The 19,775-nt window shown below is 40.3% G+C and overlaps 1 protein-coding gene across 1 annotated transcript in view; it reads left to right on the top strand.

Annotated features, from left to right (window-relative positions):
- ABHD17B (abhydrolase domain containing 17B, depalmitoylase) overlaps positions 1-4,897 on the top strand; it is a 31,171-nt gene extending 26,274 nt beyond the window's left edge. The window contains exons 3-4 of the mRNA XM_083186092.1: positions 1,285-1,464; positions 2,337-4,897. Of these exons, the coding sequence (XP_083042218.1) occupies positions 1,285-1,464; positions 2,337-2,556 (400 nt within the window). The 3' untranslated portion in view covers positions 2,557-4,897. The remainder of the gene's footprint in view (positions 1-1,284; positions 1,465-2,336) is intronic.
- The last annotated feature ends 14,878 nt before the right edge of the window (positions 4,898-19,775 follow it).

Here is a 19,775-nt window from a genome sequence, read left to right as displayed (position 1 = left end):
GAAACTACACAAGTACTCTTGCTTTTCCTCTCCTTTAACCACTAACTTGCTAGGTCGCATTTGATGCGACCACAGCCAGCTGTGCTATGTCCATCAAGGCATATCTGATGTGGCGTGTCACCCAGCTATTGAAAAGGGAAAAACCACTTGCTCTTAAGTTCCCCAGACTGTTATCTAAAGGTCCATGACCACGAGATTCAGCAGCACGCGCACCGGGGTCAAAAATGTGAGTAACTGCATTGTCCCCCCTCAGAGCACTACTTGGTAATGGGAAGAGGGGTGATACAATATGGCGTATTTTACTGCTAGGCGAGCAGAGTGATAATAGATATCAATTGCTAATTGGGGTTGGAAGGTAATTGTAGGGCTAGAGATACATCAGTGAAGTGGTTAAAAATAGCTTAATCTCCATACCAATCCCAAAACCAAATATACACAACAGCGTTATTATAAGTCAAGAGTATGCAATATCTGTATGAAGAACAATAATTCTGTACATAATTTTGTTGGTGATGCAAATGAGAAATGCTACACTCTCTATTCCAAAAGTATGCACTGTGTAACTTTAAATGTAAAGAGAATGAAACTTTGTTCTCTAGTGACACACAAGTATAAATGTTTCCAGCTCTTTCTGTTGACTGTTTTAGTTGATTTTGTGATGTGTACAGTACTAAAGGCATGTATATATTTTTCCAACATTATGTTTTAAGTATGCTTTGTACATTGGCTGATCTAAATTTTGTAGCTCTTTGAAACTCGGGGCAAAATTCTGGGGAGTCCTGTATTTTTAAAGCAGGAATCACTTACAAGGTTTTGCTTTGTATATGATTGCAGCTTTAAGGTCCATACACACTGGGCGATTTTGCCCAGTGTGTATGAATAGTAATGATCGTTTTTATCGCTGGCGGGAAAGCCGATCAGTACATACACTGAGCTGCTTTCCCCCTGCCCGGTGCCGTCAGCGGGGAGAGGACGGCTTTGCATAGTGCAGCGCTATGCAAAGCCATCCTCAAAGCTGCTCACCTGCCAGCGATGATGTGGGAGCGCGCAGCAGTGCTCACCGCCAGGGCATACACTGGGCGGCTTTGAGCTGAAAGCCGCTCAAACATGCAGTTTTGAGTGACTTTCAGCTCAAAGTCGCCTAGTGTGTATGGGCCTTTGGAATTTCCTAGGTGTCTGCCATATTTCTAAATAGATTGCATCTCACAGGCTATTATTTCTATTTGCCTGCTTTGGTGACTTGATTAAACCATGAATATTAAAATTTCTGTTTATTTCCTTAAGGTATGGCATACGTCCGGAGCATGTCATTATATATGGCCAGAGCATAGGAACTGTCCCGTCTGTGGATCTTGCTGCTCGGTATGAAAGTGCTGCTGTGATTCTTCATTCTCCCCTTACGTCTGGCATGAGGGTAGCCTTTCCGGACACAAAGAAAACCTATTGTTTTGATGCATTCCCTAAGTGAGTATTGCTGTTTTGGATAGCTAAATGGATAGCACATTTTCAGGTACTAGAGCCACCAAGTTAGTGCAGAGAGCTGTCCACCGTTTTTAGCCTTTTGTTGGTATTCTGTCATTTTTAAATCCCTATACAGTATATGTTTCTCTCAGCTTGGACTGCACTGCCTTGTCCATCGTTCACAGATTATACTCTTGGGCTTATAAAGATTTGCCCACTGGCAATATCATTGACGAGAAGACTCCATAATTTTTTGTGTGTGAAAGAGCTATTTACTTATGTTTGTAGTTATTATGCCCCATATGGGGACTTGTAGACTTTATTTTCTGTGCCTGTATGGTTTTAAATCCACATTTAACACTTATGGTTCCCAACTAAAAATGTTCAAATAAGAGATTTATTTGAGGGGGTTAAATGGCGGGGATCTCTGGCGGGACTACTCGCCGTTTAATCCCTGTGCCGGCCGCTCACCCTATTCTACATTCTGTGGGAATCCTTGCTGTCAGAAGACGGCGAGGATTCCACCAAACAGCGAGTCTCGTGGCTAGTGCAGGGAGCCCACTGCAATCAGCCATGAGCCTCGCCTTTCTGGTGGCGGCAGACACCATTTCCCCTTCACTTCAAAAACCTAGTGAGGGGTAAACGGTGTGTGCAGGGGGTCAGTTGCCTACTGGCCCTGTCGAGCTGTGACAGCGAGCAGGCAGCACTGCTCACTGTCACAGCGAGCAGGCAGCACTGCTCACTGTCACAGCTCGCAAAAATCATTGAATACACCCCTATATGTGTGCTTTATCTGTTATGTTGTAAACTCTAAATTTGATCGTGTGTGTGTGTGTGTATTTTTAGTACTGATTTTTCATCTTTCTTTATTACAGCATTGACAAAATTTCCAAAATAACTTCCCCAGTCCTGCTAATCCATGGCACAGAAGATGAAGTGATTGACTTTTCACATGGCCTGGCACTCTTTGAGCGTTGCCAGAGGCCAGTTGAACCCCTGTGGGTTGAAGGAGCAGGACACAATGACGTGGAACTTTATGGACAATATCTTGAGCGATTGAAACAATTTGTCACGCAAGAGCTTGTAAATTTGTAAACTGCAACTTTGTAAAAACATAATACTAAAGGTCTGTATAAAGTTTCACAGCAGTGCTTTGCAGTTCTCCCTGGCCACCAAATGGTTTAAATGACCATGTCGTCCCGTCCTGTGTCCCCCCCCCCCCCCCCCCCCCCTTTATTTTAACTCCCCACCCCCAACTCTTCTGGACTGTGAGCCATAGCATTATGTTATAAAACTGGCTTTTTTTTCTGGCAAATCTTGTTGGGTGCATAACAGATTATTAATCATTTGTTATGGGAGCTGCTATAAACGGGGATAGATATTGTTTTCAGAATTTGTCCTGGCCCTAATTTGTATAATAGAGCGTTCCTCCCTTTGTACCCCTGCATTACCATTGTGCAGGCCAGCGAGACCACTGTTGTATACAAGTCTACCAATGAAGACTTTCCTAAAGGCTACTGACATTGCTTCATCACCAGTCTCAACATTATTGCATGTTGTCCAGACCATTTCAGATTTGCCAATAGTCATAGTGGTCCCGCTGGCAATAGCAGATATTGCTAACCAGGAGAGACCACCACAGTTAAACCAAGCAGAGCTGTGCCTTAGCAATGAGGAAACTTATCCTGAATAGGAATCCCCTTTTAACACAGGCAATGAAGGTTTTTTTTGTATACCAGTATTAGAATGTGGAATTACACGTAATGTACAGTCAGGCCTCTGTACATTTGTGTATATAATAACTTTTTTTATTTTGGTATGTCTACTGTTTCACTATGAGGTCTGCGAAGTAGTTTTTTGTATCAACAGGATGCATCCATACCTACTGGTACTAGATTTTAGTATTGCTTATCTGATGGCAAGCTGATTGTTGTCGTAATTTCTATCCTGTTTAAAAGGGCAGGCCATCAAAATGTGTGCAGGATTCAAATGACAAAAAATGATCATGTACATTGGTAAAATGCCTGTTAAAAGAGCTGTATTTTATTTTTGCTTTGTTTTTTGTTTGTTTTTTAAATCTTGTAAAACATATCATGCAGAATATTGTTGCTAAATTCTTCCAGGTACTTCCTACTGGCCATTACAAGATTTGTATGGTCTAGGAAGCTCTGCAAGGTCCACTTGGCACTGACATTTAAAATCCTACACTAGATGCTGTGATTTCATATACTGAACTATGAACAACTGTCTTGTGGAACGACGTAACCCACACGCCAGAGCTTTGGGGTCAATCCAATTTTGGTGGCACGAACTCGCACCAAAGTGTTCTCTGCCCCATAGGCCTCCAAGCAAACTTGTGAAAATGCAGGCAAAAAATTGGATTGTCCCCATACTCCTGTTCATTACCACTACTAAAATACTGAAATGACTTGAGTTTTTTTTTCCCCCTTTATTGTAAGCCTCCACATACATTATTGCCCTGGTTGCACTTTTTTTTTTAAACTATTGTATACAAATGACATGTCATCCTGGCAATGTTATTTTTATTAACAAATCTGCTGGTCAAACTTTTTTTTTTGCTTTTTATATAAATGTTACATCAGTGACCTGGACGTCTTGTATAAGAGCGTTTCTCTACACTAGGATTGCTTAAAGGGAATCATAAATGTTTTTCACTTCTGTTGCTGAGCGACAAGGTTCTGGAATCCTACACTGGCAGACCAAACTCATTTGGCTAAAATCTCTTATTAAAGCTGGTAGTGGTTTTCATGCAGCCTTTGAAGTTTGTGGACTACAACACAGTGTGCTTGCACTGAAACCAATTGTGACAGTAAGCTGCTGTTTTTATAGCAATTGTTGGAGTGGGGGATGGAATAACCTTTAATAAACTGTTCTGATACCACTGACAACTGGCCATTTGGAATAATTGCTGCCACAGAGCCCTTTATGCTCACTTTTAGTACAGTACAAGGCAGAAATGTGTTCACCTCCATGGATTTTTAAAAATATATACCATAACTTTAGTAGTAGAGTGTGGGTTTTTTTTTTTTTCTTTGTTTTTAACATTTTTTTTCTTATGACAAAGTTGAATACAAAATAAATTATAGGATTTAAAATTTCGTTTTTCATATCAATTTACAGATGAAGGTTGTTTTTTATTTTTTATCAAAGTACTGTGGGATTTTTTTCTTGTCTTTTTTTTTTTTTCATATAAGTTGCCTGTCCTTCAACTTTAAACTTAAAGTGTCAATGATGAATGCAACTACAAGCTAATGGTATGTAGTACAGTTGTGAATGGATAATACACTGTGGATACATATAAAGGCCTTATTTAGTGTAATAACTGTTGTGACTGTCTGGGATTGTATACAGTTTAATATGTATTCTAAAGCCTTGCATTGGTTTAGATGTTACCCAGTAAAATCTATAACTACTATCTGTGTTGCACTTGTGTCTCTGTCAGTTCCTGAGCCCATGTTACAGTTGGGCAATTATGCTATTTTTAAAGTTCTCTAAACCACATCATGACAAACCTTTTTAGCACTGTTGGAATGGATGTAGAAAATGTAGTATTTATATTAAGAATACTTTTTATTAAATTCTTCACGTCACACTTTTAAAGGTGGTAGCAGCACTCCAAAATGCTGATACGGGAGGATTTTATGTTAGGAGTTCAGCTGAATAACGTGTTTGGCATCTTTTCTAAGAGCGAGCAAGTACCAACCATTTTGGCTTTATAAAGTGTGTGTGGATAGATAGATATCTAATCTTGTTGCCCGGCACTCGCTTGTTGAATGTGTGATAAATTACCCGGTGCCTTCCTCATGGGGTCGTCTGACCTTACGGATATAGCATACAGATAGGCGGCACTCCCAGGATTTCTTGTGCCAAAAAAAGTAGTTAGCAGGTGACTGGTACTTTCTCGGTGTCTCTCTCTCTCTCTCTCTCTCTCTCTCTCTCTGTCTCTGTCTCTGTCTCTGTCTCTGTCTCTGTATCTCTTTCGGTCTTTTTCCCCATTAATTAGCACAGACACACCTTAAGCTGGGTACACACCTACAGCTTTATCTGCCTGGTGGAAACAAAAATCTGTTAATGTATGGGAGCATTTGACAATCAACCATTCACTCCCAAACCCTGGATAATGTGCAAAACGATTGTTTGGAAAAATCGGTTAACTCAAATGGATTTAACCAATTTGTTTGAATGACCATTATTTGTTTTCCAGTGTCTATAAGCAAATGTTTCTGATATGCTTCCATACATTACCAGATCTGTGATTTTATCAGACAGAAATCTTTTGGTGTGTACCCAGCTTAATATCCTTTTCACACAGAACGCTAATTTGCCGTTCGACACAGGTCCTTTTCTTGTGTAAAAGGGCCAACCTGGGTCAAGATTTCCAGGTATTTATCCTTTTCACACAGAAGAAATACCTTTTGTTAATCAGAAAAGTAATTTTTGCTTTTCTGTGTGAAGGGGGGGGGGGGGGGGGGGCTGCTGTGTCTCAGTTTGGGACCTGCAAAACAACACTGCACTCAAATGCCGGAATTTAGAGTTTATTCTGATTGAAAGTGGTAGAAGTCTGAGTCATGAAAGAATTTAATATCTGTGTTGCAGCATCGTGTGCTATAGTAATTATTGCGGATTCTAAAGATGGTACAATTTTTACTTTTTCATTTTGTGTTGAGTGAGACTGTGTTTTTCAGAGCATATAAATACATATATTTTAAAGAGTTTAAAACGTGAGGTATAATGCACTTGCGTTTTTTATATATATATTTTTTATTAAGATTGTCTAGGCGGAATCTTAAGCTCTCTGGGCTGCGGTGTCCGCCATGTATATGTATTGATACCTTCTGCAGCATTATCCTTGAAAGTGGCATATTGCAGCCAGCTAAGTGGTTTCAGGGAACTTCCCTTCTGTGAACAGCACACACGGTCTTTGGAGCTTGGATTCAGACTAGACATGATGAACTTGGTTTCCTTAGCAGGATCCTGAGTCCGTTTGGGAGGGAACTCTAGATATGCTGGCGTCTAGGCATTTGCTGTCACTGCATGTGGGCTCAAGCACAGTGGAGTAATACTCCCAATGTCTATTAGGGACAATGTTAAAGTTCTGCATGCCAGCCACATTAATTTTCCAGTTGCTTGGATAAAAACCACAATCCCCTGTGGATTAAACAACCCTTTTATCAACTTTAAGTTAAAGTTGGGTGGGGTGTGTTGAAACTGAAATCTAAATTGCAGTGTAAAAATAATTCCGCAAGTATTTACCCTGCACAGAAACAAAATAACTCACACAAATTTAACACTTTGCACATGTTACATCTGCCCCACCTGCAGTGCACATGGTTTTGCCCATTTTGCAAACAAATTTGTACTGCGATCAGATCTGAATAAAGGCCACTGTACCAGTCTTTGCCTGTTGCCATTGCACTGCATACTTGCCTACTTTTATGGAAAGTCTGGGAGATTCTGAAGTTATCCATTGCTTTCATGAACCCTAGAGAGAGAGAGAGAGAAAGAGTAGAACAGCCTTCACAGCTATACGCGTCCCCTCGCGGGCTTCACAAGTATCCGCGTCCTGTCGCGGGGCTCGCTGCGCTCGCCACACTTTCTATTCTCAACTCCACGCTGACGTGGATAGTGGGGGTATGAAAAGGTCGGAGGACGTGTACCGCCGCTGCTCGCCACGCTTCGGGTTGACGTTGATCGTGGGGTGGCGTTAACAATTGGGGCCATTTCACACTTCAGGGTGGCTATTTGGGGTCTGTGGGCCATTTAACATTGTTCCCTATGTGAAATCGGGTCAATTGGGCCATTTAACATTGTTCCCTATGTAAAATCGGTAATTGCGTCGGTCGCATGCGATTTTTTTGGCCGCATGCGATGCGACCGACACGATTTACATTTTACCATTCATTTCTATGTTAAATCGCGGACATCGGTCGCATCGCATGCTATTATAATAGCATGCGATGGGCGCCGTTCTAGGAAACAAGTACCAAGTGACTAATCCTGCTGCTCTATAACCTCACGAGCAGGGCCTCCTACATTTTGACTGTAAATACCCTGTTTGTTGTATCACTGTCTCCTTTGTAAAGCGCAACGGAATATGCTGCGCTATATAAGAAACTGTTAATAAATAATCACTGCCCCAAATATACCTTGGTCCGTCCTCCCGCTCCAGCATCTCCTAGAGAACTAGGTAGAAATTCAGCAAGTATGCTACATGTAATCCATATAATTTTATAAATTGAGATGTTTTGGAGAGATATGAAGTACAAACCAAACTGTGTCCGTCATTTTACAGGCTGTATTTCAAAAAGGACAGGAGCTGATAGGTTGGTACTTTATCTCTTGCCATTTTATCCATGTGCTAAGGCTTAGTACATGTGCCCCATAAGTTTTTAACATTTTTCTTTTCATGATACTTGTGTAACTTTATTTGCTTTGATGCAAATATTGCTTGGATCCAAATAACACAGGAGATTGAAGATATTTTAAGATCATGGAAGGAAGAGGATACCCTGATAACAGCACTTCCGTTGAACTTCATCCAGATAGCAATGTTTTTCCTCTTAAGTTTAAATGGGACATCCTCACCAAAACATGGTATTATTTTTTACTAGTGCAAATCATAGTGTTTAAAGATGTGACCTGCAAAGGAGCTTTACAATTGCTGTATGTTGATACATCACATAATATAATACATCACACCATAAAAGGAAAAGCACAAAAGAAAAGAAAAACTAATCAGCTTACATTGATGACCAAATGTACTAAAATTCAGAAAGTGGAAAGTGATAAACTACAAGCTAATTGGCTCCCAACGGCCATTTTAGTCATACATGGCCTGCAACATGATAGTTAGGAGCTGGCCATTACAACAGATATGAGCAGATTCATTTTTGGAGTGTTCCAAAGCTAGTAGTCTGCTTGCAGATTCACAAGGCTGCGTACACAAAGTTCATATGCAGATTCACCGGTACAGCTAGGTTTAAGGGCATCAGCCACTTGTCAAATGCGCCTTTGGCTTACCACACGCTTATCAATATATTTCTTGTTTGATCTATGAACAACAGATTGGTAGTGCATCATCAGGTGTGTACATATACCGTATATGCGCGTACTTTTGTACTCAAACATATCAAATCAGCCGTGCAGCACAAGCAATGCTGATATATCAGCCAGAAATATCGGTATGTCTGGTTGTGTGTACAGCCATCCAGTTGCTGCTACACGGACAATATTTTAAACAATATGCACACTTATGACAGTCACTAGTAATATTTTTGTGCAAATTGTCTAGTATGCACACTATGGGCCTGATTCTGGTTCACTTGCAAAAGCAAATTCTCTAATAGACAAAACCATGTGCACTTCAGAATCACCCCTTATATCTTTAGCAACCCACATTAGCAACCCCCTCTGTCATCTGTACATTCAATCCTGACTATATTGTCAATGACTGCATACTCCTGGATGTGGCCACTGAAGATATCTTTTGTGAAATCTTTTGTTTGTCAGAAAGCTCCAGGATTTCAAGGGAAATCATGAATGACATTGTATCGTTTGAGTTGTCGTATAATGTGTTCCCTGCTTTAGACATCACGTAAAGGTGTTAATTGATGTCAAATAGGTAGTCCCTGCCAGTCAAAGTAAAGCTAGAGCAGTCTCACAAACTGCATCTGGCTTCGGGAATACTGAGCAGGGTGGTTAATTTTACAGATTGAGCTGCAGTCCTACAACCTATAAAACAGGCATGTCCAAACTGTGGCCCTCCAGCTGTTGTGAAACTACATATCCCAGCATGCCTTGCCATAGTTTTAACATTTCTCTAATAGCCTGTGTAACATTTCCCTAATAGCCATTTCCTAATAGACTGTGGCAAGGCATGATGGGACTTGTAGTTTCACAACATCTGGAGGGTCATAGTTTGGACATGCCTGCTATAAGAGACATGTCCAAACTATGTCCCTCCAGTTGTTTTGAAACTACAAGTCCCTTCATGACTTGCCACAATTTTGCTATTAGGGAATGCTAAAAATTTGGCAAGGCATGCTGGGATATGTAGTTTCACAACAGCTGGAGGGCCATAGTTTGGACATGCCTGGCCTATAACCTTGATGGCTAACCTTGACACTCCAGCAGTTGTTGAACTATACCTCCCAGCATGCTCCGCATCAGATTTAGCATGGCCAAATAGCAAGATCCATTTTAAATGCTGCTGTTGCTGATCTTCCTTGCAAGACGCTCATCGTCTGCTGATCTGCTCTGCCAGTCCCTCCATTGGTTGCCTGTCTTTTACCGGATTCAATATAAAACACTCGCATATAAAGCTATTAACCATACTGTACCAGCATATATCTCTCTACTTATCACAAAATGTCTCCCATCTCGACCACTCCGCTCTGCACATGATCTGCTTCTCTCTTCTGCATGGATCACTAGCTCCCATTCACTATTACAGGACTTTCATCTGGCTACTCCCATCCTATGGAATGCCCTTCCACGCACAATAAGTCTCTCCACTAGCCTCCAGACTTTTAAGTGTTCCCTGAAAACTCACCTCTTCAGGCAAGCCTATCATAGTTAAGTTCTACACGCATTACCCTCTGAGGCACTTTTATATAGCTTCCCTTCTGGACTTGTAACTTGGTGGGACTGCTATGCTATTACTGATGCCTGTCCTTGTGTTTCCCTCCTATGTCCCTATAGATTGTAAGCTTGCAGCAGGGCCCTCTAACCTCTAAATCTGTCTGTTGTTACCCAGTTTGTTTTATCACTGTCTACTATTGTAAAGCGCAACGGTACCTGTTGCGCTATATAAGAAACTAATTAAATAAATCAAGGGCCTATAGCCTTGATGGCTAACCTTTACACTCCAGCTGTTGTTGAACTACACATCCCAGCATGCTCTGCTTCAATTTAGCTTTTTGGAACTACACATCCCAGCATGTTCTGCTTCAATTTTGCTATTTGGCCATGCTAAATCTGATGCAGAGTATGCTCTGATGTGTAGTTCAACAACAGCTGGAGTGTCAAGGTTAGCCATCAAGGCTCTATAGGTAACACCCATCACTGATCATGTTACATTTTCCTTAGAACTGTGTTGCAAATTGTAAAATTAGCAAAAACCACAAACCTTGCTACCACAATAAAGATGGTTTGTTGCCTTCCACCCTAAATATACTGTATATAAATAATAAAGAGAAAAAGGAATCCAGAAGGTAAATATGGGTTTGGCAATAGGTTGAAATACTTGTAATCATTGTGGTTAATGTATTTTCAATATAAACAATGCAAAACTGGAGCTACATAAGTGATTCTGCCCTAATCAGATGCAAACCACTTTTAATTCCCAGCCACTTAATTTTTTACATATTTAGCTATTGTACTCCAAGGTGAGCATCTACTATAATAATTACCTAGGAATTCAATTCAGCACAACGTGGTGTCGCACACCACAGCAACGTCCAACTGCACACATTAACCTTTATCAGAGCCAGATTAAGGGCATGATTCTGGTTCACTTGCAAAAGCAATCTCCTTTAGTGGACAAAACCATGTTACTGCAGGGGGGGGGGGGGTTATGTAACATATGCAAAGAGAGATTTGTGTGAGTTAGTTAGTATTTACCCTGCACAGAAGCTAAATAAGTCACCCAAATGTAACTCTCTGCACATGTTACATCTGCCCCACCTGCAGTGCACATGGTTTTGTCCATTAAAGAAGGAGTTTGCTTTTGAGAGTGAACCAGAATCAGGCCCTAATGGTTCTAAAGCTGCGCACACACGGGGGCGATTTTGTATAACATTGCGGGAAATATGGTCGCTAATCGACCATATTGCCCACGATGGGAGTGTGCATCGGCGATATATCGCCGGGTGCGCGCTCCCGTTTTTACCCCTGTAGTGATCGCTGGTCGCAGAAACATGAAAAAGAGAAAATGAGCAATATACTGCTCAGCCATATATTGCTCAGCAATATATGGCTGAGCAATATATCTCCCCCGTGAGTACACACCTTTAGACTGAAAGTGTTCAAGGGCCTATAATAAAAAGTAGCGGATATGAGCTAAGGCATGTAGAACCCATACACGATAAGCCCCAATATCTCCCTAAATATATAAATATGTAAGATAGAAATGCAATTTTAATACTTGAGAATTATGGAAAACCATTTGGCAGCTGGTGTCTGTCTGTTATCATCATACTTACTTGATGGTGGGCCTCATTTTATGTAAAGGCTGGGAGCTGCAGCGCTATCTGCCCCATTGTTAATCTGGCCCTGCTCTTTATTACAGGAACCAATTTATGGTGTGCAAGTAAAAATGAGAAAAGCTATTGGACACGGTCTGCTCTTTGGAACTTTGAAACTACATGCATGCAGATATACATTTCTGGCATTAGAAATGTTGGGGCATGGGACTGACCATATGGAAACTGTGTGTGTGGAGTTACAGAAAATATCTGCACCTGTTACATCTGCCCCCCTGCAGTGCACATGGTTTTGTCCATCTGAGAAGGAATTTGCCTCTAAGAGTGAACTAGAATAAGGCCCATAGTACCAATATAGAAGAAAGATAGCAAAACTAACCCTGAATATTATAGACCAGTCAGCCTTACATCCATTGAGGGGAAACTATAAGAAGGAATAATAAGAGATAGTATCCAAAATTTCTAAGATCAGGAGACGTTGATAAGTAAGGCTCAGCACGAGTACATCAAAAACAGATCATATCAGACTAATTGCATTAGCTTCTATAAGGAAGTCAGTACGGGGGTGGACTTAGAGAAATCTGTTGATGTAATACTTCTTGATTTCACTAAAGCTTTTGACACGGTGCCTCATAAAAGGTTATTAATAAAACTAGGTAAATTAGGCATAGGTGATAACATTTGTAATTGGCTTAAAAATTTGGTTCCACAAACAAACAGAAACAGAGAGTGGTGGTAAATGGCATAGATTCCAGCTGGGGTAAGGTCCTAAATGGAGTCCCACATGGTTCAATATTTGGACCCACCTTGTTTAATATATTCATTTATGATATAGTTAGTGACATAGTGAGTAATATTGCTATATTTTTGGATGATACAAAATTGTGTAAGGAAATTAACTCCGTAAAGGATGTGGATACTCTGCAATGCGACTTAATTAAACAAGGAAGGTGGGTGGAAAGGTGGAAAATGCTGTTTATCGTTGAGAAATGTAAAGTAATTCATTATGGGAACAAAAATGAACAAGCTACTTACAGGCTAAATGGAGTAATTATAGGGAATTCTGGAAGGGAGACGGACTTCAGAGTCTATTGTAAATTATAAAATGGGTAATAGTGCACACTGCTCAAGGGCAGCTGCAAAAGCGAACAGAACACTAGCATCCATTAAAAGGAGAATGTATTCAAGGCATTCAAATGTGATAGTGACTCTTTACAAGGCATTGTTGAGACCACACTTGGAATATTGTGTTCAGTTCTGGGAACCGCACCTTAAAAAGGACATAGATGAACTGGGACAGGTACAGAGAAGTGGGCCTTAACTAGTAAAATGTCTCAAATCACTAGAATACAAAGATAGGCTAACTAGACTGAATATGTTTTCACTGGAGAATCAGAAGTTGAGAGGGGATATGATTAGTGTGTTCAAATACAGGATTGGGAATCATATGGAACTGGGAGATGATTTGTTCACTAACAGGCCTATACTTAGGAAATGCGGGCATGTACTGAGGCTCGAGGAAAATAAATTCCGTACTGAATTAAGAAGATGATTCTTCACCATTAGAACAGTAAAATTGTGGAACTCATTGCCGGTGGGGGTGGTTACAGCAACTACTATTAATGAATTTAAATCAAAACTGGATGCATTTTTGGCCACTAAAGGAATCATATAGATATGACTTACTCAAGTCAAATAGGTTGAACTTGATGGATTGACGTCTTTTTTCAACCTTAATTACTAAGTTACTATGTAATACGCTGGTGGCTGGATGTATTACATCATACGTCTGGTTGACACTGTACAGATTTATTAAGACATTATTAAGGAAAAGTCATTAATACCAGCCTGAAGGAATGGAACAAGGCACATTTTGCACACAAGTAACCCCCCTGATATACTATGGCCTCTTGATATAGAACAAACCTGTTTTATAAGAACAAATCAAGACAAGAATAGGGCAACATGGATGAAATCACTAGTATGCAAGGTGCCAATTAGAAGAAAATAGGTCAGTCTCTCATTCAATATCTAAATAGGTCACTGCAGGAACATTTGAATTAACTACTGTATATAACATATATCAATTAGAGCCACGATACACTCTTTTACATTATATGCATATTATAGTTATTGTTTGCGCAAGCCAATAAAAACACAAGTACAAGAATTAACAAGACTATTAAACTGCATTAAGGATTACAGTTACTACCTTAAATGTAATATAACAATATATTTCACAAATATTTCTAAATCGATAATCAATATTATGCATTTGCTTGAATCGATAGCAACTAAACCAAAACATGTTTCTTGATTGATTACATTCATATCTATCTGTGCATAATGTCCTTTGTGGTAAAGATGAAGTTGTCTCTGTGTTTGCTCTAAAAAATAATTTCTGTGCTAAACTAGCTTCACTTGTGCAAAACAGCTTCATAGGCACCCACCATACATACAACTGCATGTTAGGGATGGCCATCGACCATCAATGATTCAAAATGATTACAATGCGAAATACTTTTGCCTTCGATGGGGGAGAACCAAATGGTTTCAATACATCGATAACACAGCTCGCACCCCCCGCTCCCTCACACACACACGAGCCTGAAGCCATGCCCTTATGTTCTGATTGGCCCATGGGACCGTCAGTCAAAGAAAATGGATCACCATCGATAACTAAAGCTATCAATGGTTATCCATCACATAGTTTTACCATCGATGGCTGGATGCAGTATTGCCATCAATGGCAACCAGCGATGACGACTGCACCGATGGCCATACCTACTGCGGGTGTTTGTGGTGGGGGGTTATCAATTAAAATTGTAATTGCTCAGAAGATGGCGGCATGTACTGTCAGGTTTTGCTGCCTGGTCTACATTTTGGTATGGCAGCAGGGTACTACTGAACTTGGTTGTAGTGCAAATAAAGTACAAGTTATATGTAAGAGATGAATAAGCACACACTTTTTCAGAGTCCGCCCCTGCTGCACAATACCATAAATTCAAGCATTGTGCTGATGGTGGGAGGGCAGCAATGAAGCACCTCCCATCTGGGCCTCTCCCATCAGCCCCCTCTGGGGGAATACAAAGTTGGCAAGTATAGTTATAACAAGCATAACAACAATAAAATGACATGTCCACAGAGGAAAACTGGACAGTTAGTCAATATTAAGCAGAATCTAGTTATACTTTATCTAGTACATTCTATGAAATGATATAAACTGATTGGTTGCTATTCTGTAGATGACTCAAAGTTATTTCATTTTTCTGTATAATTAAAATGAAGCCGAGGGTATGAGCTATTGTTCTAGTCCATACACGTGTTCTTCGGACCAACTTACTCTTTCAGGAGCAAAGAATATCCTCCTATGTATTACACTAAATGATCTGTGTAAACATATTCATCCATTAATAAAGAAATCTCCCAGCACTCCCTTATTGATACAGTGTCTCATACTCAAATAGAGAAAGCATAAATAATACAAATATTTAATGAGTCTCTCCACGCAGTCCTTTGTTTTACCACAAATCATCAACAGTGTCTGCATGTTCCACAGCTGCAACCTTTCTATGCAATCCTCAGAGAAACCACTCTGTCACCAAGAGCCAACGATATGTGTTCTATAAGAGAAAAATACATTAACCCTTTGATTGCCAAGTGAGTTTGTCAAGCAAACCTTTTTATTCATCATAATGACCTGTAATGTTTACATTATCTAGGAAATATAATCTTTTTCTATACATCATTTTTATTTGAATTTATATAACAAAGGAGAGCGACGCTGGCATTTTAGCAGATAGTTTGCACATCTCTCACAGAGATGTTGGCACTCAAAGAGTTAAGCATTTCTTTTTTTACAATAAAAGGAATCCTCCTCTTCCTAATGGAATGCGTGGAGGACAGGAAAACACCAGCACAATATCCAAGGAATACAGTCACTAAGTCTAAAAGCATTGGGTCGACACAATTAGGTCGACATGGGTTAGGTCAACAGTCAAAAGGTCGACATGCCTGTACATATGTCCACACCAGTTGCCGACACTAGTAACGCTGATTATACATATGCTCACACCAGTTGTCGACACTAGTAACGCTGCATGTACATATGCCAACACAAGTTGCCACCACTAGTAGCGCTGCTTGTACACATGCCCACACCAGTTAAAGTACACTCACATTTTACTTAACTAATTCAGGCAACTTCAGGCTGGCAGCTCATCCTCTCCTTTTTCCAATAGATGCTGACAGTCGTGTAGCTCCGCCCCCTCAGGACATTACCCCGCCCCTTTTTCGGTCCCTGCCGCGATGCTGACCAGGAGCAGGGAGGGATCCTCTGTGCTGTCAGCGCTGCTGCCTGTAATGCAGTGTGATACACATTGCCAGTGAGTCCAGGACAGTGATGTTTGAGGTGGCAGTTGATGCGGCTCCCCTTTTTGAATATTGGTCTGTGATGCAGCCTCACCTCTGCAACTGCCACTGGTAAGGAATCCAGCAACAGGGCATTTTGTACCTAATGGAATGGGCCATGTTGGAGGGTATGCCTGAATCAGGCCTGGAATATGGGTGCAGCCCAGGACAACTGTAATGCAAAGTACTGTATAACAGCTGAATGGATGCTTTCACGCTCTTATAGAACTAACGACAACCAGCGGTACTAGGGGCCAGATGCACTAAGCTTTAAAAAGTGATAAAATGGAGAGTGATAAACCCCCAGCCAATCAGCTCCTACCTGCCATGTTACAGATCGTGTTTAAAAAATGTCAGGCAGGAGCTGATTGGTTGGTTGTTTATCACTATACAATTTATCACTTTTTGAAGCTTAGCGTCTCTAGCCCTTGGTCTGATATACCAGTGAACTTTTGCAGCAGAGACTGAGTGGTAAACAGGAACACAGGAAGGATTATCTGAAGATAAGCAGTATATGGCTCAGAGACCCGGTAAAAGGTTCAGCAGTTACTGAGGCCAGAAAGAAATTTAGAGAGGATGGCCGCGCCAGGAGTTGCAGCCGTGTGTATATTCGTGGGGCACTAGCTCCCCTTGGGTAGACGTTCAAAAACAAAAATGAATATACACTTCGGCGCTACTCCATAGGATTTTTAACCATGTATCTTGGTTCACTGTCATAGAATTTTTCGTGGTTTTCTCCGTGTTTACACAACGTCTTAAGGGCACCTACTGACCTTAAATAAGGTCCCTATGTGCCCGTAGAGGTTTCTTTTTATCCTTGCCAGGACAACTGGTACTCTCAGCAGGTAGACAGATAGGTGGATTACTGACCTTATAGAAAGGCCCTATGTTCACATAAGGGTATCTTTGTCTTATTGAACTCACAACAAGTCCGTATCGGCTGCACTCCACATACAGACACTAGGAAACACACTCACCTCAAAATGAGGCCCTATGTTCATGTAAAGGTATCTTTTCGCATATCCACATCCAGAAATCCCCTTGAAATAATGCTCGGATATCGCCGTAGCAGGGAAGAAGTTTATTCCAGGACGTGTACAATAAAAACATACAGAAAAATCCAATTAAAAATACACACAGTCTCAGGTGAGCCCAAAAGTCACTCGCTCCCTGTATCCGGATACTAGGGGGAGTCAGACCAGATGGAAAAAAGGTAAAGGGTCTCACCTGTGCTGTGGATTCAGTCCTCTCACCAACGCGTTTCGGGCTTTAAGGTTAGCCCTTTTTCAAGGTGTGAGGAGTGTTTGTAGTACCAGGGTATTTATACCCTCTAAGCAATAAAAAAACAATAAGGCATCTAAAAAACCCGGCCTGGGGTAGTAATTCCCCTTTCCGGTATTATCCTACATACCTCTCTAATACAGCTTCATAACCTCTCTATCTACCTAAACATATATACCGCTAGAGTCATACATGCTGGTGACACATATCGGGAGAGAATTACAGTGTATAAGAGATAAATGCATAATATCCGTATATGTTACATTCCGGAGATCCCGGTTTTCTATCTCTCTTCATATCGTACTTCGCCGGTCAGCTGGTCTGGGGAGCTCGTTCCTGCGGAAGCGCGTCATTGCGCTTCCGTTTTGGACATCCTCCGTCACTTGGAACGCGTGCTTCCTGATTTGCGTTCCAAAGTAGCGGGCGCCATTTTGTGTGTGGCTTTCACTTCAGTGCTTGGTATTGCATTCTCGTCCTTATTTCCACGCCATATTGGAGGTTTACTCCGCGGGATCAGCAAGCCATACAAACAACATATAAAGCAGAATATTAGTATTGTATATTCATCATCCTATTCTCAAACGAAAAGGTCATTTAGGCTTGAACATAGTTGATACAATATATATACATATATTGTTTAAAAAGGCGAATATCAAAAATATATATACATATACAAATACAAAAATATATATATATATACAAAAATGGGGTCTTTAAAAAATTCATTAATATAAAAAGGAGATGACTAAAAATATTATTTAAAAAGTATAAAAATACATTAAGAAATTCATTGGAGTAAAAAATAGTAAGAACACCCATATAAAGCTCATAGAAAAAGTCTCATAGAAAAAAGTCTATAAAAGTACAAAAACTATAAGAAACACTTCAGTTCGAACCCAATATTTAAACCACGGGGCTCAATGGTTTTGTGCGAATATATCTTTTTCATTTCCAAACATGATAATCTCTTTTCCTTATCATTGGCCCTCCAATTATCTTTAACAACATTAATGCCACAAAAAGATACTATATGCTTGGTTTCCATATTGTGTATTCGTTTGAAATGGGCCGAGACATTATGTGTCTCCACCCCTTTCTTAATATTTCTAACATGCTCGGCCAGGCGTGTTTTTAACATTCTGGTTGTTTTACCTATATACTGTTTCTGGCACGAGCATTCAATTAAATATACGCAGAATTTGCTACTACACGTGATGAAGTCATCAATAGGAAACCATTCATTAGTTTGTGCTACTTTATACTGTGTTATCGACCCGCCTCCTGCTCCTTTACAGACTCTGCATATGGAGCAAGTCCCACATCTGTAAAAGCCCTTTGACTTGATGTGGTTATATGGAGAGGGGGTATTTATTGCACTTTTTACAATCAGGCTTTTTAGGTTATTCGCCTTCCTATATATAAATTGTGGGTTCTCACTCAGATATTTCTTTAGCATGGGGTCTCCTTTGAGTATCCCCCAATGTTTTCTAATGATTTTTTCTATTTGTTTAGACTGACATGTGTATCTTGTGATAAAATTCACCCCAGATTTTTCTTTCGGGGGTTTGGGCACCATCTGTATTTCTGTTACATTTGTCTGTACTGATTGTCTCCCTTTGTTTTTGGCTCGTACAATAATTTCATCTTTATATCCCTTGCTTTTAAATTGGTTCTCTAGTTTTTTTGCATGAAATTCATACATATCGATTTCAGTGCAGTTTCTGCCAATTCTCTGAAATTGGCTGCTAGGAATACTTCTCAGCCAATTTATGTGGTGGTTACTACTATAATTTATGAATGAATTGCAATCAGTTGCTTTTTCAAAGTTCCTTGTTTTAATCGTGCAATTTTCGATATATATATGTAAGTCCAGAAAATTTACATGACTTGAACTTATGTCAAAAGTCAACTTAATATTCATATCATTGTCATTTAATTCTTGACAGAAACTTTCAAGGGATGTGTCATCGCCCTTCCAGACAAACATAATGTCGTCAATATACCGCTTCCAGGACACTAGACTGGCACCGTGCCTCACATTAGCATATATGCCTTGCTCTTCCCATCGAGCCATAAAAAGGTTTGCATAGCTCGGTGCCAGTCTAGTGCCCATAGCGGTGCCAGTCAGCTGCAGGTAAAAGTCATCATTGAACCAGAAGTAATTATTATTGAGTATTAATGCTATACCCTCCAAAATGAAATTTTTCTCATCTATGGGGGTACCTTCTTTGTCCAAAAAGTGTGCCACTGCACTAAGTCCCATTGTGTGTTCAATAATTGTATACAAAGAGGTCACATCTGATGTGACCAATTTGTAATTAGGCTCCCACTTTATGGTTTTAATCATTTCCAGGGTGGCAATTGTGTCCTTCAAATAGGAGGTAGTTTTCAGAACCAGTG

Source organism: Crinia signifera, chromosome 1 (assembly GCF_055691185.1).
Source record: "Crinia signifera chromosome 1, ASM5569118v1, whole genome shotgun sequence".
NCBI lineage: Eukaryota > Metazoa > Chordata > Amphibia > Anura > Myobatrachidae > Crinia > Crinia signifera.
The sequence above is the reverse complement of the archived record's forward strand: the minus strand, read 5'-3'. Positions and strand labels throughout refer to the sequence as shown.